At 37.5% G+C, this 21,722-nt stretch overlaps 1 protein-coding gene across 6 annotated transcripts in view; it reads right to left on the bottom strand.

Annotated features, from left to right (window-relative positions):
• LOC138707648 (serine-rich adhesin for platelets-like) overlaps window positions 1-21,722 on the bottom strand; it is a 164,890-nt gene that overhangs the window by 11,956 nt on the left and 131,212 nt on the right. For all 6 annotated transcript variants that reach the window (XM_069837343.1, XM_069837346.1, XM_069837349.1 and 3 more), the window contains 3 exons: window positions 16,266-16,501; window positions 11,315-11,629; window positions 1,431-8,457 (listed from right to left, as the gene is read on the bottom strand). In XM_069837343.1, coding sequence (XP_069693444.1) covers window positions 1,431-8,457; window positions 11,315-11,629; window positions 16,266-16,501 — 7,578 coding nt within the window. The remainder of the gene's footprint in view (window positions 1-1,430; window positions 8,458-11,314; window positions 11,630-16,265; window positions 16,502-21,722) is intronic.

Here is a 21,722-nt window from a genome sequence, read left to right as displayed (position 1 = left end):
TCTCCTTACTGACAAATCAGAAAAACAGAGCAGAGGTGTGTGGAGTGCTAAACATTGAGGGCTGTTCTGAATTGCATGCCTCACTGTCTCGATATTCTTTGGCATAAAGGAAGTTCTTGTCCTTCCTGCTGATTTAAGCTTTGATGCTAATATCGTTCTAAAATTCTTCACCCACAATAAAATCATGTTCCAGCTTGGAAACTCTGTCATGCCAACCCACACTGAAATTTTGTTTGAGCCTTCACTCCATAATAACTACAGATTCACCTATTTTAAAAACATCTCCAAGGCAAATGCCCAGTGCTAAGTGTTCCATGGCTCCATCACAACTAAAATGGCATCAAGAGTTGATTTCATCCTCTCCCCATCCATCAGCACATGACTCTCCTACCCAAAATTTTAGCCAACTTAAGAACATCAGATCCTTTTGCTGGACCCGTAGTAATGCTCACAGTAAGACACTACATTCACCCACCAGCGTACCCTCAGATGCTGCAAGCTGGACTCGATATCAATGTTTTCACTCAGGTGTGGGTTCGAAACAGACTTTGGATAATTACTTGGTTTTTATTTTCGAGCTTTTCTCCACTGTAAGACGAATGTCAGGTAATCTCATAGCATATCATCAGCTTCGTCCTTTGAAATACCATGTCACTATCACTAATTCCACTGACAAGTATAATAACATTTCAGGTTGTAGTTCATTCAGAATAGAGGGAAGAGAAAAGATCAATGCACTGAGAGAGAAAGTTTACATTATTTTAACATTTGAGATGCATGTCCAAATTAAACTACAGTGATAATTACAAATGCAGAAAACACGGCAAAAAGAAAATTGTTTCCCACTCAGAACTTCTCCTCTCCATTACCAGTGAAACTCGAACACTGTGCTGCCACAACTACCTGATGAAGAGTGGACAAAGGTGGTTACGTCAATTGAAAAAAGCTGCACACAACTTATGCTGTCAAAAACTTGCAACCTTTGAATGTTGTACTCTTTAACTTTGCTAACTCTCCTTTCCTCCTTGTAAGAATCATACGATTAAAAAAAATTTTAAATAAAATACATAAAATTGACTTGTCCCCAATGTGAAAACAGTATTTTTATACTCATTTTAAACCACATGCAAGAATTTGATGCAAGACTCAGAAATAGATATTTTTACTAAAGTCGTTAAAATTTCAGTTGTATGAATCAATTAAAAAGGATGAAATTTGATTTCTTGATTAACAAGCCATCAGAATTCAATTATATTCAACTACATAATCAAATTTACACGAACATGAAAATAAGTATCAAACAAAAGGCTACAGTAAACAGGTTATAAATAACATAGTCAATGTGACTGAACAACAATTGCACTGACACTATGGACGCAACTAACAATCATATTTTATAAATTTACAGGATTTTGTCAGGTAGTACTTACTTGTACATCCAGTATTGGTGCCTGTAGTTTGATATAAAGCTGCCTCTTCTTGTTGGCTAGTTGAACTCGCTGTTTTAAGTTGCTGAGGCTGAGATGTTTGGCAAGATGAATTTGAATGCTGGGAACATGCAAGTTGATCAGCAGAACTTGTGCCAGAATCAGAAGTTTTCAATGATTCTCCTTTCTTTGGTGCTATCTCCAATCTTCCTCCCGAACTCCCAGCTGCTTCCCTGGATTCTGTCTTGGCACAAGTCGTAACTGACAAATGATCCTCTCTACGGTCTAAACTATCTGTGGGCCGTGTACAATTATCTGCTCCAGACTTCGCTGAGGAAGTTACATCATTTCCTGCATCTTTCAACAGTCTGTTATGGAACGCATTTCCTAGTGGATTCTGTAATGTAAAATCGACACCAAGACACTGCATATTTGTAGCACGAGACTGAGTTGTGGAACTGGAATCTGTCCTACACTCGCCTACTGTTCCCACTGGTAATTCACGATCACGTCCTGGGGAGGATTCGTTGTTACTGTTTATATGTTCTGACACATTAGGTGTGATGTTGCTAGAACTTGGAGAGTTCAAGGCAACAATGTCTGAATCGAGACTAACTGAAGAGATCTGTCTCACACTCGGATATGTTAGCCTATCTACTGTCACAGATGTTGGAACTGTAACTGGTGTATTGGTTGAAATAACACTACCAATGGAAGTGGCAATTCTATCATGAAATGATGCAGGTATTCCTCTTCGAATTAAGCCAATTGCCTGTGAACCAGCACCAGCATTCAAAAGTAATGTATCACCAGAGCTAATGATGTTTGAAGAGTCTGATCTTATTGTACCTTCTTGTAGAACATTCTCTATACTTGACTCTGGGAAGGAAAGTGCTTGAGCTATTGTTGAGGTAACTACGCTACCAACCTGACCAGCCAGGTGATGACTTCCTGGAGGCAGTACTACTGGAGGCTGAGCAGTGACACCAGTTAATGCTTGTGAAGATATACTGCCAACAGGTAATTTAACTTGTTTCACGGTTGTAGTTTGTCCTAGAACTGAAACAGGAGCTGCAATTGCAGGTTTATTTATCTGTCGCACTACTAGAGCAGTCCCTGGCATGGCACTCATTCCAGGTGCCATTAAAGACCCTGCAGCAGGTACTGTCACACGTATTACTTTCGAACCTTTCGATGACACTACAACAGGTCGTGCCTGAACAGATGCAGTTAAACCAGGAGCCACAGCAATCACTTGACGGAGACCTGCAAACAGAGTGGAGTTTCCCACCATAACAGGTTTTCCTGTAACCACTGTTGCATTTCCAGACACAGATGCATCAACTGAACTTGGTACACTGTCTTGTACGATTACTGCCCTTCCCTGAATGCTGCCTGGAATTCCGCTGCTATCTGTGAACAGAAGTCCATGCTGTGTTGTTTGGTGTAGCTGCATTGGTGATTGTTGTCCCTCAGATTGTTCTTGTTCATGAGAATGCGAATTCTGTTCCTGTGACTGTTGCTCTTGTTGCTTTGTCACGTCCTGCAGATCACCTGAATCTGAAACCACACTTCTCAGATTACCAGCCTCTGTACTTATTTCCATGGATGGAGTAGCTCTCAAACTGAGAGGTTCATCTGGGTTTTGTGAAGAAGGTGCGGGGGAGTCTTGAATATGAGAAAGCTGAGTAATTCCACTTGAACTGTCTTCACTGCCCATAGTTCTCGGATCATCTGCTCCAGGGCTCATTTCTTGGGTTGTAGAGGAAGACTGCTGTCCTAACAGTTTTACCTTTGTTTGTGCAGACTTTTTCCGTTTTGAAGACTGATTTGCATTTGTAGGTGGGTTAGAACGCCGTCGGGGAGCAGGTTTGTTATTAAGGTCTGGGGAGTTACGCAACTGTTCAGCATATTCATCCAAAATAGCATAAATTCGCTGAGCTGTCTGTTCATCTTCTTGTGGTTTCTGCTGCGGTTTTGGTACAGGTGATGCTTTGGACGTAGTTGTTGCAGTGCCAGACTTCACAGATTTGGACTTCGAAGACTTTGATGACTTTGGAGGTGACTTCCCAGAAGAAGTGGAAGTTGCTGATGGTGCTGGAGTTACACAAGGACTAGAAGAACTTTGGGAAGTCACACTCAGTGCGGGAGAGGCTACAGGTTGACAATAGCTTGTCACTACAACAACTGGTGACGTCATTTTGTTGCCAGTTACATTACTACCTCCTCCAACACTGGATACAGGACCTATGCTTGTGGTACGTACAGTGGAAGCTTGTGTCACGTATGTAACATTAACTCTAGATGTTACTACTGTTGTTGAAGCTATAGGAAAGAGATCTTGTGAGTAAGAATTTGGTGTTGACTGACTTCCAGTGCAAGATGTGAACTCCATACTGGTGTTTGTTGTAGAAGTTGCTGCTTGTGTCAACAGAAGTTGTTGAGTTAGTATAGTATGTTGGGGCTGAGACTGAACTGTGCTTCTTTCCTTCATCTGTGAGGTGTTGGTCACTTGTTCTAGAACTGATTCAAATTCTCTCAACTGTTCTAATGTTGTGGAGCTAACTGTAGGCTCAATTGAACCGTGTGATATAAGAGTTTCTGACGCTCCCACATTTTGAGACATGCGTGCATTCACGTTAGAACTGGATGTAGATGAGACTGGAGACACTAAAACTGACTGTACAGTCTGTTGTCTCAAAGGTGCAGTGACATTTGTTGCAGCTGATCTTGTGATAAGGTTTCCTCCTCCAGGAATATGCAACACAGGACGAACATTTCTTGATGCTGGAACAATTTGCCTGGCCACTGTTTTCTGAACAGGCATTATCCTATGTACAGCAGCTGCAGCGACAAGAGTCTGTGGTTGTGTTGCTGAACTATTCACCTCCTCGTCTGATGAACTTTCCACCACACATACTTCTGGCTCCTGTAACTGTGACGTATTTGTTGCCTGATTTGTTGTTCCACTCAATGCTGCAGAGCGATGAGGACTCTGCAGTGCTGCTGCCAGCATTCTATTTCTCTTTACAGCATCTCTTGACAACACAGGAAGAGGGGGTGTCGTTATCGCAACAGCAACAGAACTTTGTAGCCCATCAGATAATTGTGTCTGTTGTGAGACATCTGATGACTGAGATGTCTTGACACCAGTAGTTCTCCTAGCTCCAGCACTAGAATTAACAAGAGTGGTTGCTTCGGGATGCATGTATATAACTCCTGATGAAGTCTGTATAGCTTGTACAGCTCGAAGGGCTGCTGATACCGAGATCCTAGGGGAACCTTGTAGAATGCTGAATACAGATCCAGGGTTGGTGAGATGTAATGGAGAAGGGATTCCAATATCCACATTGTTTGGAGGTTCAGGTTGAGGGTTTCCTGTGGCAGTGGAAGGAGGTGGAGGTGGAGGAGGTGGTGGTGGTGGTGGTGGCGGTGGTGGTGGTGGTGGTGGTGGAGGAGGAGGAGGGGGAGGAGGATGTGAAGTTATGTTACCCATGCTTGTTGTCTGAACTGCTTTCGACAATACTGTGCTCGAAGCAGTTGATGCTTGTGATGCTGCTTCAGCACTTTCTGTTGCAACTGTTGGATGTGGAGAATCAGGCTCTTCTTCATTTGTTCTAACAGTGCTACTGCGAGATCCTCCATCCATACTGGAACTGCTCTGATTATTGTAAATCGTCTTTCCAAATGCTTGCTGGAACTTGGGCAATGAAGCTACCTGAGATAAATTTTGTTTCTGTCCCTTGTTTGCCAAATTTTTGTCTTTTCCAGGTGAGCCTACAGGTGCAGAGAATCCTGAAAAGTCCTCTTCATATATGGAATGTGTTGACACATGCTGCTGTTGCTGCTGCTGACTGTTGTGGTGCGGTTGTTGCTGGTTAGTTTGTGGTGTATGATGTGAAATTTGCTGATTTTGTTGATGTGGATCAGTGCAGAGAGATGACGATGAAACATTTGTGGATGCGTCAGTGTGCTCAGTCAGAATATTTCTTGTACTTGCCTGACAGATTATTGGTTTCAATTGTAACTTACGACCTTTACATACTAATTGCAACATCTGAGATTCTGCTGCTCCTGCATTATCTGGTGACGTAGAAATTGAATTAGCACAATTTTTGGAAGATATAATACTTGCTATTACATTGTTTAAATCTACTCCTTTCACAACTGGATATGGACTCACAGGATTGATCTGATGAGAGTTATTAGGCTGATGAGAAGTATTCGATAATGAAGTACCTGCAGAAAGATTTGAGTCCAATGAAATGCCTGACTGTACGGATTTCTGAACAACTGGAGTACTTCTTAAAATTTCGTTTACTTCAGTGGTTGAAGTCAGGTATCGAACATCAGATCGTGAGTTTAACTTTGCTTTACTCTGTGCAGCGAAATCTACTGATGAAGTGTGTGAAGAAGAAGCTGATGAGACTGCTTGAACTTGCTGTGCACTTTCTCCAACATTGTTTCTAAGAATATCTGTAACATCACTTGATGAAGTAAGATATTTCATATCTTGCCTTGAAGTCAGTTTCTGTTTAGTTAGGTTAGAATTGGACGATAGTTGTGGTGAAGCATGTACTTGAATACTGCCCTCTCCAAGTGTACTCCTCAGTATCTCATTCACTTCACTGGTTGTCGTCAAATATTTTACTTCTGACTGAGCATTCAGTTTCGTTGACTTTGTTTGCCCCAACATGTTATTACTGGAGCTTTGTGCTGATGTTGTTGCTATAGGCATAGGACTGTGAAGATTTTCCAATGGGGTTGAACTTGATTGTGAAGGCTGAGATTGATTTGATATGGTACTCACATTAGAATTAGACTCTAAATTCTGGCTCGAAGTCCCACCTGACGAGTTTCCCGAAGACTGAAGATTCTGTGAATGTGTTGCTTTTGGAGGATGATGAGAATTACCTCGGCCATTGTTGCTTGTAGAGGGCGTATTTCTAGGCAACTGTACCACCTGTACTGTGGCTTCAGAAAGCGGTGGCACTATCATGTCTAATGAATTCAATCCTGGGACATTTTTCACAAGAAGATCACTTTTCATATATTCATGTCTATTCACATCTCCAACTAAAGAATGTGAAATTGGGATTTGATTTTTTCCATCTACATCATAAGGTAGAGTTTTGTTCTGATTCGACTTCTTGGAAAGGATATCAGGTCTAATTTGGGAAAGAGGGTTTCCTGGTCTATTATGTGACTCTGCTAACACTCTACTTGACTTGAGATCTTGGTGTGAAACATCCGCCCTAGTTAGAACTATTCGTGGATTCAAATTCAGTGTACTTAACATGGGTGCAAACTTAGCATACGTAACATCTTCATTCCTTGAAGAAGGGGCATCTTTATTTCTACTGTGCAAAATCTGTGACAAATGGTCACGTGAGTTGTTCTTTGTATTATGGGGTCGAAACATTCTTAAAGTTTTGAGTACAGAAGGATCACTTGAACGTTTATCTGGATTTAACACGGAATTAATTTCCGGAATTGTTGAAAACTGAGTATTTGTAACTTCCTTTCCATTCTCACCAATTTGGGCAAATATATTCATCACATCACTACTGGAGAGATCACTTGTCAAGTCACCCTGATTTAGATCATCATTCATAACCATTCGGAAATGAGAAATATCTTTTAATTTCTTTTGTTCATTTCTCTTTCCAGAAGATGCCTTTTCATTTCTGCCATTTTTTTCCTTCTTGCTTGGTTTTTCAATCCTGAAGCCATCACTTCCAAGACTGTCAGTTCTACTATCTTGTGTACCTGTATCAGAATCAGATACTGACAGAGATGGTGCTCTATAGGTCTTGTGCTTTATCTTCTCTTTCCTTTGACTTGAGTCATATTCAGAATCAGAAGAATCCAACCTGTGAACTTTCCTTCCTCTGGTACGTGATCTAGGAGCAAGAGAGGAGTCAGAATCAGAATCAACCTGCATCCGTCTTGCACGTCGTTTGTATGAACGTGTGAAATACTCTTCTGATGTATCACTACTTATGTCTACCCAACGTTCATACCCCTTCTCAATACCATAATATTCATCTTTCTCATCATCACCACTTGGCCAATCCTTGAACTGATTGTAATCGATATTCAAGAATTTCAACTCTTTGGTGGTATTTCTCATCTCTTCTCCATTTTCTAAATATTTTTCACACATGATACTGAGTTCAGCCCAATCCAAGACCCAACTCAGCATTTGGTACCGGGGACTGCTAAGGACAACTGCCAAATCGTCGCAAAGTTGTGGAGTTAACCCAAGTGTTTCAGCATCCAGAACTTGGTTTGGTGCAGATAGTACATCATAGTTAAGAGATTCTGTAACTGTATTTCCTTTAATTGAGATTAATGCGTCAAGTGTCCGTTCCTTTTTCTCTACACTAGTCGCATCTGAAGCAGGGGATTCTATACCTGTGAATTCTCCGCACTCAGGACAAAGTTCACCAAGAGCACCACCACTGCTGGGGTCAAACGGAGGATGAAGATTACATCTATTCCTCTGAATATTGAAATCGGCAATATTTTGTTTATTTTCAATACAACGGGATGATAAATCCTGAACTGGATGATTGTATCGTACACTTGGCACTGTCAACACTTGTCCAGTGTCCACCTTGATTTTATCACTCTGTCCCTCAACACCAACACAATTATTGTTATAATTTAAGTCCGTATCTTCTGTTACAGTACTTTCGAATTTACTATCACTACCCCTTCTTTTATCCCCAATGTCCACAGCAGGAAGACAAATGCACTTCCCACTTGCTACTGCCATTTCTTTTATTCGCTCATAACAAACTCGAGTTGGGTTCAAAGAAAACGCAGTAAGAACACACTCGCGACAAACACCTACATTATCTTTCACCAAGTCAGCAAGCTTCAGGAAACCATCAGATAATCTTACTTCTGCCTCCCGAACCTTTTCCTTATCGTTCTTGACTTTCTGTTGCTCCAGTTCATTCATGTCTGTGGTAAGTCCTCTTATATACAATTCTATGCACAGAGACTTCAGTTTATCACCAAACTGAAAGGAAAAAATATTTCACTTGCTCGCAATTCATTTAAATGAATACACACACACTCTTAAAAGTTATTACTTAAATACTTCCATTATATTACCAGAATCATAAAAAATTAGAATTTAACCCACTTTCAAATAAAGTCAATTTACTGTCTTCGTAAACTTGTGAAGTACTTGTTAGTTCTGAAAAATCTACGAACACAAAACATGTAACTATTGATTCAGGAGAGAACTGTACATTATTTTAGAGCTAAGTTCAAACCAATTTCTCTCAAAATTTCAATTTCGAAAAATAATTTTTCTGGCGTAAAAATACTGTATTATTAAGATAAACACTTCCCATGTTAATATTCAATATCAGTCAGCTTCTTCTTCTTCCCGAACTTAAAAATACGGATATGTAATTGTGTAATGGTGGCTAGTAAGATTACAATGAATGTACTGAATATGAAAAAGATAGAGAATTAATTTTTCATTTGTGACAAAAACTGGAAAAATGGAAGCAATTCAAGGTATTTCTAATGAATATAAGTTGTATGACAAATGTTATACATAAGACTTAACAACGAACTAAGGAAAACTACGTAGTCAATATATTTCATGCCAATTAGTAACTGAATGGCTTTGTATGTCTCTAGATACGGTGAACTAATACCTCCTGAGATTGTTAATATGGAAGAATTAAAAATTCCATTTCTTAAAGTGAGAATTCATTATTCCCAAAGAGAGGTAAACAAATAAGTGTGACCATTAGCAGAGTTGAATTTTGACCTAAGCAGGGAACAGATGTTGTCTTTTGCTTGAAGCAATATCATTCAAGAAAATTTTTCTTATGTAATGTAAATTTATGACATGTGACTGTAGCTTTACTACCCCTATGAAGAAAGTCATGATAAGAATTAAAAAACACATCTTTCTTGGTTGGATGTGACCAAATGGACTGGATCTAGATCTAATGACAAGCATGGTAACTACTCTAACACCGAAGATGAGAAAATTAATATTAGTTAAATTTATGTGAAGAATCAAACTGGTATAGTATTGACCATTAATAAATCACTGTGTCAAAATTTATCTGCCTTAAAATAAGTTGATGTTATGAACATTCTCGGGTTTAGTATTAGTGTCACCAACATGTAAACAAATAAATTTATATTTCGAATCTCAAAAACTCAAACTGCTTCAGGGGCTTCTTCCTGAGCAATCTGAAGAGGAAGAGTTACACTTTGAAAATTACAAAACATCTCTATATGAGGCATTCCATAAGAGAAGGGCGAACTCGCCAAATGTACCTGTAGAGATAATAGATGTTCAAAGTATTTTACCTGTAAATGAGACAAGGGCAAAGCCGCCAAGAACACATCTGTAAATAATGATAATTACTTTGTACAATGAAAAACGAATACCTTTATTGAAAATTGCAATTAAATGTCCAATTTAATATTCCAACTTAATAGTGATCATAGATGACATTATGAATTCATCAATATTATGGGAATAATTTGAAAACAGTGTATTAGAAAAAGCAAAGGGCGTAAAATGAACTCAATAGTGGGAGACATTAATAACAATATAATAATAATAATAATAATAATAATAATAATAATAATAATAATAATAAATAAAAATACTTAATGGCACTGTGATGTGACATTTACAAAGTATCTGAAATTATTAATAAACAAAAATAAGTAGATTCCTGTCATGTTATTACCCTTGCTATCAAAAGTGGTCTCACTTGTTCTGGGAACAAAGGTTCTAATAATCCATTACATCATCTTCATGAAGATGTTCTTCCTCTGAGTCGGTCACTGCTAATTGCATGTTTTGTTTGCTGATCACGTCATCCAGAAACGTTCTGTGGCACATAGATAAGGAGAGCTTTCAGATCCTTTACTTTATCAAAGGTGAGCTTTACTGGAGTGACATACCTCTTTGGCAAAACCAGCTGAGAGAGGTCGGCCTGTTCTTAATGCGACATCTGTTCATATCAACACTGGTTATGAGCTTAGAAATATACACATTCTGGAGGTCATAATCACCCAGCTCCCATAAATTACGAAATACAGGTTGTATTTTCTCCATACCTAATGTGTTGAAGCATCCGCAAGTATATGGTGGGCCTATACCGCAAGCTTGCACATGTCGAGATGTTTTCGTACTAATGTAGGATTTACCTTTGTTCCTTTTAATCTTTGCTTGTGCATTTATCCATTTTTCGATATGTGTCTGACGTTTCCTACAATAACCAGATATGCCTGGTTGAATATCACTGTCACTATTACTCATACTAAGCTATTACAATGTCCATAAATACACATAATTCCTCACTACAGTTGTACTTGTCCGTGTGGTTACAACAACACTGAGACAATGAATGGCATGTGCCTTCAGGCGGAGTGGCATATTCGCCCTTCTCATACAGAGTAATATGAATATTATGAACCTGTCACAGAATACGCAGTTTCTCCAACCTTACAAACAATGATAACTTCGATGTAGTATGGGAGAGCCCACCAACGTCTGCCAGGCTTAAGTTACAGATATGTCTTAAATATTCGGAGGAGTAAAAAACACAAAATTCGACCCTTGGTGGGCTCGCCCTTCTCTTATGGAATGCCTCATATGAAATAAAGCATTTTATTTTTTATTCAAATTAAATTAGATCATATCAATTACCTTCTGAAATAGATACTTTTAATATAGATGAAAATGAATGGAAGTCTAGACATTAACAGAACCATGAATGATGAAATTAAATGCTGAAACTAAGTTATTTCTTACGTCTACATATATTTCAGGATTTTTCTTCAAAGAGAAACGGCTTTAATAACACTCCTGTATAATAATTGCACCTCACCTGATTTACTAGCACTTGACAGAAAAGGTAAATATGTACAGCACTTTCAGCTGGTTGAATTAATTTTCGGATCATATTTGGCAGAGTTTGTGACACAGAAGGCAAATCACTGTGAAGAAGGGCCCATTCTGTCATGAGATCTTGTAACAGTGTTCCTGTCTCACTAACTGGCTTCACCATGGCCACTGTTAAGAAGTACTGTGCTGCTAATTCTGCCACTTTAGCACTGTATTTCCACACACGTGCACGCTTGCCATCCTTTAAAGCATATCTTCGTACCAAGAGCAGTCCATCTTTCAGGTCAAAATGTTTTAACTAGAAAGAAGAATACAAAATTAGCCATTTTTAAAAGCAGAAAGAGTAACATACAATTTAAATAAATTGTGAAGTAACATAGGGCAATAAATCCCATTTAAAATAAAATGAAACTGCGTATGCCTTCTATATCTTCATTATTTTTTGTGTGTCAACCTTGATCTTCAGCTCTCAAATGCATATAACTGACAACATTACTGTATTTATTGGTTAGACATACTATGAGTAATTGTGCTACTCTATCGTCAGCAATAAGTTTTAATCTTGTATTTTGAATAAAGAATGGAAAAAATTGAACAGATATTTGGCGGGAGGTGAAATTATACACTTCAGTGGGAAATTTAGAAGAAAATCTTATTTCGTTTGCCAACTGTGAAGAAATTTAAAGTTCGTGCAAAAGGAGACGCAGCACATTAACAAAATCCTAACATCCTCTCCCATACTATGTACTCTCTCTCTCTCTCTCTCTCTCTCTCTCTCTCTCTCTCTCTCTCTCAGAAACAGATTCTGAAAAGCATTGTCATTTATTTCATTACACCACAAAGTCAAATGATCTCAATTTTTAAAGGCATAGCCAAAGAATGAGTTATCTACACACAAAATTCAGGACATGGACTGTTTGCACAACTGTCATGGAGGTGGACTGGTGCACAAGAGGTAATGACAAAGTCTTGCATATGACCACAGAGGTCATCCAACCTGACAGTTTTTTTACTTCATTTTACAAGCTTACATCAAAGATGCCATCTTTGTACAATCACTGCCTCAGATATTGTAACAGTTACGACTATGCATCGCTGCTGCAATCAAGTCCATCCCAGTAGACATGCTGGAGCACATGTCGCGTGAGTGGGTGTATGGGAGTTATCGCATTTGTGTGTGTGAGGTAAGCATGAAATGCATTTTAGTTGCTCTTTCTGGTGACACCAATTTCATTAGCATGTGACCACAGACAGTGATGCCATGCCTGTTTATAATCATGAAAATATTTGTGGAGACGGTATGTAACTTATTTTTTATATTTATACACTAAATTTCCTATAGATACCAGCGAATAGGGATTATAAAGAATGGACACTGAGCGAATTTTCCTGTGTTTTGTTTCTCTGTGCGCCAGCGGCTAGTTCCACTTTCAAGCGCTAGAGGTAGTGTAATCGAGCATACACTAAGATAATGATTGAGAATAGAATTATGGCACAGGATCCAAACATCGCCTACCTTATTGCATAATCCAGTAACGCTTTGCTTCAAATAAATTCAAGTTAACAGCTTTTCCTTATTTCTCAGTGACAAACTAGTTGTAATAATAATATTTTATATTTCAGATATCATAAATTATATTATAAAATAATATAATACATTATAAAATTAAGTATCGAATTCGTTTAATATTTGTATATAATATAATATAGGTATATGGTTTTACTTCACGTAAGAGTTTTGTTTTTCCATTTTCAGCGCTATCAAATCATTACATATTTTAATTGTTGTTGGGGTCAACGTCTGAACTCTCATTATAATGGAACTCTAGAGTCTAGACATTACAGTTAATGAAGGATTTATTATTTTATGGATCCAATTTATTTTATTTGAGTACATAATGTACCTAGATGTATTAATTGTATGTGTTATATTTCCGCTGTGTCGACTGCTAGCTGGTGTGATGTCAGCGCCAACTCTAGGGAGAAAGCAGAATCTGACGCTCTAGCTGGCTTGAAGGTCATTGAAATCGGTCCGGCTACATCAAAGGTACCGACGCGAAGTGTCCATTCTTTATAATCCCTATTCGCTGTAGATACAGGATCATTACTGTTGAGCTTGAGACAGAAAGTGATGGGTTCCAAATGACTCTCTGGTCAACATCACTTCAGCAGTTCTCAGACTTTCATCTTCCAAGTTCTTTCTTTCACTTTTATTTCTGAATAACAAAATTATTTTATTCATCCAAATTGAACTTTGCTCCGTTTCATCAAACATCCATGCAATTTCTTCCATTCGTTACTCCAAATATCTGTTCTTGAAATTCTATTTACTACCTCAGATTGTAGTAATATTCTTCAGTTTGAAATTGTATGTTAACATAGGTATTGAAAGCAGAAAAAATTGAAACATGTAAATAGAGTATCTGTGTGTGTGTGTGTGTGTGTGTGTGTGTGTGTGTGTGTGTGTGTGTGTGTGTGTGTATGGAAGGGGGGGTGTACGCGTGCGTATAACTTTGCCAGTAATGTGGATGCAATGCACAGGAAGCTTTCTCTCGTATATTCGCGAAAGTACATGCACGGCAGTGTTCAGCACAAGATCTAAATTATTATTATTCCCTCTCTCTCTCCTTTACAAGTATATGCACAAACACATGCATAAAGAAACTGCTATGTCACGAAGATTATACATTTTTTATCCCAACACCTTTGAAGAACTTCAAAACAATTAAGTTATTTTATCACGTTTTCAAAGACATTCTCTTTTATAGTTCACTCTCTTGAATTATTACTCAAACGACATTCATTAATGTAACATTTACTACACACATAAACTTCTAATTTCGTTTGCTTCTTCCTAGACTTTACACGAAAGGTTTTTTTTTTTTTTTTTTTTTTTTTTTTTGTTAAGAATTACAAAAGGTGGCCCTATAATATCTAACTTGAATTATGAGTTGTATAGTTAAAGTTAATGAATGTAATTAATTTTGCAAAAATTCACATAAAATAGTTATTTGTACACAGTAATGTAATTTTCCTTTTTACAAAAGCCGAAATTTCGAATTGTTAGAATCGTTTACTAGAGATAGCTATAATTTACGAAAGAGTGGTCCAAAATGATTCTGACATTCTTCCTGTCTTGCTGTTTTGAAAAACAATTCTAGAGTGTATATATCAACTACATAAATATAGCTTTCTAAATATAATTTTTGAATGTCTTGACCAAAAGAATGGCTTTTTTTAAACTATCATAATGAACTGGGAACAATTAGAATTTCAATCTCAGATGTATCGTATTTTTTATGCATAACACTTAATATTTCAGGCTACACAATGAAGTGTGACGGAGGGGAGGTTAATGCAAAAGTGGAGAAACTACTGTTGTTGTGCCACGAGGTGGCAGAGAAATATTCTAAGTGGGGCTGGGGAAGCCTTGGAATACTTCTATGAACAATACTATGTGCATGCGCCATGGCTTCCTACCTTGTCCTTCCTTGAACATTTCTCTACCATCTCGTGGCAAGACAACAGACTGAATGTGAAATAGTAAGTCGTTTCAGGGCTGTTTAAGATCATACTTGTCCAAAAAAAAGAATCATGCCAACTTAATATTTTAATGAGCTGATGTTATGAAACACGTTTTATCTCATTTGTGAATTTACCGACCATTCCAATGTAGACAAGTTACATAGGACTACTCAGACTGCTGAAAATGTTCCCATTAATAAGACTGGTCCACAATAAACCGGAAACAAGAACCAGAACGAGAATGGGAAGCGGAGGACGTGAACGTGAAGATTTCTTTATTCACAATTAACCAAGAATGGAAACAGCTACGCAATTTGATATGTATGTCAATAACGATATGTAAAGTCGACATTACACATTCAGATGTTATTTGTGTATCATTTACCAATAGAGTTCTCTCATGAATACAAGCCAGCCAACATGAACATAGGTTAACAAACTTCAAAATTTATGGCACGGAATATTTAAAAATTCAGTTCACGTGGTAGTCTGGTCACATATACATGTAGCACATATTGAAAGTGATTCTGTTGAATTTCTGGATTAGTTAGAAACGATGGTTGAAGAAACTATGTCACGACCTCCTTGCTACAAAATATATGACGACCAAATAGCTTTTTGATAGCAACAGAATGAATCTAGTAAGCTGTGATCGGAATCGAGAACAGCAAATTGGCCAACCTTCATGTTCCTGTTCCCGGAAAGCTTCTTGTTAATTGTGAATGCTCACATTTAAATACATTTATTTTAACAAAATTTCTATTCTCGTCGTTTCCATTCCCAGTTTATTGTGGACCAGCATTAACCCTTCATTTCATAACAAAGAAATGTTTAACGTAAGTGAGCAATAAGAGCATGCAAGTTTCAAGAGTAGTATTAGGTCGTCTTCTGAACTGGGAGTCATCTCACTAACAGGTAAAGATTATTCATTCCAAAGTACCTAGCACTGGTATAGACGCAGTACTTAACTGTGAACAAATATTTTCGAGAATGTTTGTTTCTAATGCTGCCTAACTTGTACTTGGGAGGCTATTTCCCCACTACATGAGATCCTTTTCCGTTATACTCAGATGAATGACCTGGAAGAATTAACTTCGCTGTAATATTGAATAACACTGATGATGTGGTTCTAGTAAAATATGAATGGTTATCACCGTGGCAAGAAAAGACAAATTGTAAGCAAAAAATTCACAGCTACAATGTCAGTATACAATTAACAAGAGTTGGTGGGCTATGAACCATTATTCCTCTGAAGGAACGTTTCAACATATTGAGCTACTATACATCTGGTCCATGTAACTCTTAGAAGTTTCCCAACAAATGCTTGATGCTATCTTCAGTAGTTGCATTTAAACATAGTAAAGAAAACTTTTTTTTTTTCCCAAGGATTAAAAATTTCAGATCATCACCTCTTTTATGATATCATGTATCCTTTTGAATTTGTACAGTAGTGCAATGTACATGTCAATTGTATAAAAGAATTGTTCCTCTGCATTCTCTTCCCGGAAACAAGAATCTCTGGACCGAAGACATCTGTGGATTGCTTCTGCTAGCTTCAGTGCTAAATCCTCACACTTGGATTCACACAACATTTCCAGTCTCATTGAAAGCAGAATTCCTTTCTCAGTTCGACACAATTCTAAAACTAGAACAGAAAAATATAATCAAATAATTATTGTACATAATGACTTTACAAAAGCAATTAAAATTCAAGTTGTTACCAAAGCTTTAATTTGCTATTAGAAAAAATTCTCGAAGTTCGGCTTTGTTAACTATATTACTAAAATTCTTGCAGTACTGCTGTCTACTGTAAGTAGAGTCAATGAGTCCACAATGTACGTTATGCAGTGTCATTGATAGAATTACAGTCTATATTTGAATGTTGTGAAGTAAAGAAAACATTAAGAGCTGTGATGAAGGATGGATAGAACAGAGAAAAATTCTCTCTGGCACTGGAACTGGAACACGGGTTTTCAGCTCTACATGCTGATGCTTTATCCACTAAGCCACACTGGATTCCAGTTCCGATGCTGGATCGAATCCCCTCAGTTTAAGTTCTACCTCTCAGTTTTCCCTTAATATAATAATAATAATAATAAAATAATAATATAATAAAATAATAATATTAAGAGCTATGTATGACTTGAGGCTTTCCCGGCGTTTGATATAGAATACCTCTTCTCGGGTTCTCAGCCAGGTGAGTTGGAGATTAGATTCCAAGCTTTCGACGGCTAGCTCTGCCACTTCATCCCTGAAGAAGATGGCAGAGCTAGCCGTCGAAAGCTTGGAATCTAATCTCAAACTCACCTGGCTGAGAACCCGAGAAGAGTTATTCTATATTAAGAGCTGTTATTATATAAATGTGGGATAAGGTTCGAAATTCAATATGTTCCTGTAGCCAATTTTAATGTTATATGCAAATTTGGTATGACGATCTAGATACATAGTAAATACACATTTGGTAAACACAATCACAAATATGTTATAGCTCACAAAGTCAAGAAGGTGAAATGGTCTAACATAACATTTATTCCCACACAAAGATGCACACAGTATGTCTCTCAGCACAAGAAAAGCATTCAAAGCAATATTTTGAACATGTACATCCGTTAGGGTGCACAGTGGGATGGATGGCAAATCTAGCTGGAAAAAAAATTTAAAAATTCTAGTCTAATATTTTTCAAGTATTTAAAAAATGTCAGATATCAGAGCTCTTAAGGAATACCTATGTTACCTCACAGTATGTTTGATACCTCTGGAAAGGTCTTGTTTATGTTTAGTCTAGCTCCAAAGGGCTGTGACAGATCTCGTCCAGTCGTTGATAGAATGAAATAGTATGTGGTTGTACACTGTTAGTTTGTGAGAAGGTAGACTTGTGAAATGGAAACTGAAGCTGAAGGTGTGTACTATCTTTCGCATGTACAAGTACTGAAAAATATATTGCGATCAAACCTTTTATTTGTGTCACATCTATAGACATTCATTTTGTTAAAATTTTGAACTTAATAAATGTTTGTTTAAACTTTTAAAAATGAGGAGCCTCAGTGGGTACTAATTTTTAGGACAACATTTTAAGGATATATTAAAAGTTTAGGCTTTAAATTTAGTTCATGTTATTAGGTGCTAATGAAGAATTCAGTTAATTTTTACAGTGTCCTGCCAGACCCACTCTCTGACGCTACGAGAACTCTTTGAAGTGTAAAGTGGTAACATTAAAACAAATGACTCATTATTATCTTTTGTTATTATAAAATTTAATTTGGAGAATTTGTTCTCAAGGTGGAAGGATCTCTCTCTATAATTGTAGGAAATTTAATTCGCGAATTTCATAAGCTCTGGAAAAAAAAGTAAGAGGAATATAGATTTTCTTGTACAAAGTATATGGTGAGTGGCTGTCCACCGTTGTGTCTGAGGGGTTAGCGAGTCTAACTCCGAACCCAGCGGTCCCGGGTTCGATTCCCGGTCAGGATGAGCTGCCTGGGCGAGGTTTTTTCGGGGTTTTCCCCTCACTCCTATGGATGAATATCAGGTAACTTTATCAGGTGATTGGAACTTCACTTATCTTCCCCACTTCCTTTCCTCATAATCGCATTTCTGGTTTTTCAGATCACTCTACCGGCAGCCTCCCAAAGCTGCTGACTGATTCGACCGGTCTCCGTGGAATGTAGTTCAGCGATATTGGATGGCTTCTGCAATTGGCACCCGAGGCAGACCTACTCGGGGCAGGAGTTTTGCCTTGGACCGACAGGGGGACCTTGGGGAATTTGCCAAAGCAGGAATGGTATATGGATTCTGTCGGCTGTAGGGATCGGTCATTAATGGAGTCATGTGGTTAGGGCGGTGCGCATAGGGGATCTGTGGCATGCAACTCATTCTGTATCAAGGGTTAGCGCAATAGATCTCAATAGGTCGCAGTGCTGGGCCGTCTGTGCCCCCCCCCCTCAGTTAAATTCCATTCCATATGGTGAGTGGCTACATGAAAATAATAATATTTCATCTTTAGTTTCGGTACTGTTAACAGCTAAAATACCGGTATCTACAGTGGGAGACACTGTAAACTTTTCGTAGATTGAGCAAAAAATGTAGGCGAAATGTCTGAAGAAAAATTAGTTTTTACAGTACAGTGGTCATGATCTTCGGAAAGGCACGATGTTGCTCGAATATTCAAAGTGGTGGCTGCCACAACTCCTCAAAGAGCAACGAAAGTAAAGAAAGCATACCAATTATTCACCCCTATAAAATAATAGTTTCCCTTATCAAAACGTAACCAGACTTCGTACACAGAACAAGTATGATACTTATAATTAATACACTATATTTTGTGAAAATCTGCTAGATATGAGAGAAGTTATTATTTTTGTATACATTCACCCCCTGTAAAGGTGTAGTTTGTCTCATCCAAATGCACTGAGACTTCGTACAAAAAACAAGTATAGCACCTGCAACTAACATACAACATTTTGTGAAAAGCTGTTAGATAGGAGAGCAATTATTAATTTATTCCGACTAGATTACCTAGACATCCACTATGGTGTGATAAAAAAAAAAAATGAAGGTTGCAAATGTATGTATATCTCCACAGAGCTAATTTTATTTATTTATTTATATCTACAATGGGCACATACACAATTTTAGAAACAAAAATAATAATAATAATATTTAGAAGTCGCCCCAGAGGGCAGAATTTATTTTAAAATTACTCATTAGAGTGCTGTTTATGGCTGGAACATGTGATTTTCTTTCGGTAGTTTTATCACTTCTCCGTAGTGAACAATAGCAAGCACAGAGTTATTCATCCATTACAAGCAAAATGTTTTCTACAGTGAGGTCTGCATCTTCTTCCTGGCTGCTAGGAAAACCAACATTACATTTATCTACAGCAAGTCTACCACAGACTGGATGTATTCCAGCTTGTCAAGTTTCACCATTTGGAAGGAAAACCGTTGTGGAGTCATGCTAGGGTTCCTACTTAAATGTAGATTCATGTGTAAGAAAATTTTTGGAGCTGTACAAATAGTATATAGTTCTGAAAAAGCACTGAACCAGAGAAAGAAAATCTGACAGGGACAATGAAGAAATATTCAAAAGTGACTTAGATAAGTTATTCGAAATAACCACAAAGGATGCATTGATTCTAATGAAGAATCATGACGACCGCGAATTCATAGAAAACAAGATGTTTTCTTTCAGTATGGGCGAAGTGGATTTAAAACTAACTGCACAAAAGAACAGAAAAACATAATGTGCGGAAAAAGAAATTGCAAGAAGGTTAAACCTATATATAAACTAAGATTGTCTAAATACGTCGATATTAAAGAAACCCCTATCCCTTTATCGTTAACATCTACAGAGAGTGAAAGCAAATCGAAATACCAACCTTGACTCACCAACATCTACAGCAACTATGAAGGCACTTAAGTATACATTCAAAACTCGAGTGTTTTCTGCTTTAGGTCTAATCAGTCTACCAGATTGTGCAGCTGTGTTTGTTGCTGGATCAGTTGCTAAAGCCTTAGACATATCAGAAATGACTCTCTCTATGGGTTCAGTGAGACATTTCAGGGAAGTATTAAGAAAGGAAACTGCAGAGATGGAGAAGCAAGAGATTTCATTACATTGGGATGGAAAATTGTTACCAAGTATCGATAGCTCCATGGAAAAAGTCGAACATATTGCAAATATTATTGATAATGGACAAGAAAAGCTGCCTGGAATTCCCAGGACCGATAGAGGTACAGGAAAATCTCAGACGAAAGCATGAATTGATACAGAAAAGAAGTGGAATCTTGGCAACAAAATCAACGGACTTGCATTGAATGCTACTGGCAGAAATACTGAACTTCACAGCAGGGCTTGCAAAATTGTATATGGAATGATGATAATGGTTAACATTGCAGCAAAAAGAGCATTATATTAATGAGACAGAAAAAAATTTTAACACTGCTTATTACTTAGTTAAAAAAGATCGACCATTCTCTGACCATGAACATTTAATTCAACTGCAAAAGAAAATTGGACTCAATGTTAGAGTAATTCTTCATTCCCGCTACAGTGCAAACTTATAACCATGAAGTTACGTACAAAACTTTTAATAAATATTTTTTTTTCAGCAATGTTCATCAAACTTAATGGACTACCACTTTCTACATGGAATGCTCTACCTTATGTCAAGTCCTGATTAGTGCACCACCGCTCAGCTGAAGATGAACAATGGCGACATGTATCAGAGAACAAAGACACTGAGAGTAGGGAAATTTAAAAGTTATTTTGACAAGGTAAATAGTAAATATTAATAATATTAATATATTGTTTGTCGTTTATAAATTTTAGACATGGGTTAATTAACATGTAGGCTGTAGCACCTAAATGACCATGTGTGCAGGCTGCAAGGGAGAAAATACAGTGAAAAAGTTAAGTAATATCATGCTGTAATATTTAATAATAATAATAATAATAATAATAATAATAATAATAATAATAATAATAATAATAATAATAATAATATACGAATAAAATGTCTTATGTCGTGTTGTGAATTTTTTTGTTCAGGTATAGCCCTGGCACTTTTTTTTTAGGACTACACCACTGGAAATGCATATAGTGTATTAGTTAGGAGGTCGGAAAGAAAAAGACCTATGGGGAGGCCCAGACATAGATGGGAGGATAATATTAAAATGGATTTGAGAGAAGTGGGATATGATTGTAGAGACTGGATTAATCTTGCTTAGGATAGGGACCAATGCCAAGCTTATGTGAGGGTGGTAATGAACCACCAGATTGCTTAAAGTCCAGCAGCAGGAGCAGTGACAGTGGCAGCAATAGTAGTAATCATCAAATTAATAAAAATTAACGAAAACTGCAGCTAA

Source organism: Periplaneta americana, chromosome 10 (assembly GCF_040183065.1).
Source record: "Periplaneta americana isolate PAMFEO1 chromosome 10, P.americana_PAMFEO1_priV1, whole genome shotgun sequence".
In the NCBI taxonomy this organism is placed as follows: Eukaryota; Metazoa; Arthropoda; class Insecta; order Blattodea; family Blattidae; genus Periplaneta; species Periplaneta americana.
Note: the sequence above shows the minus strand (reverse complement) of the source record. Positions and strands in the feature narration are given on the sequence as shown.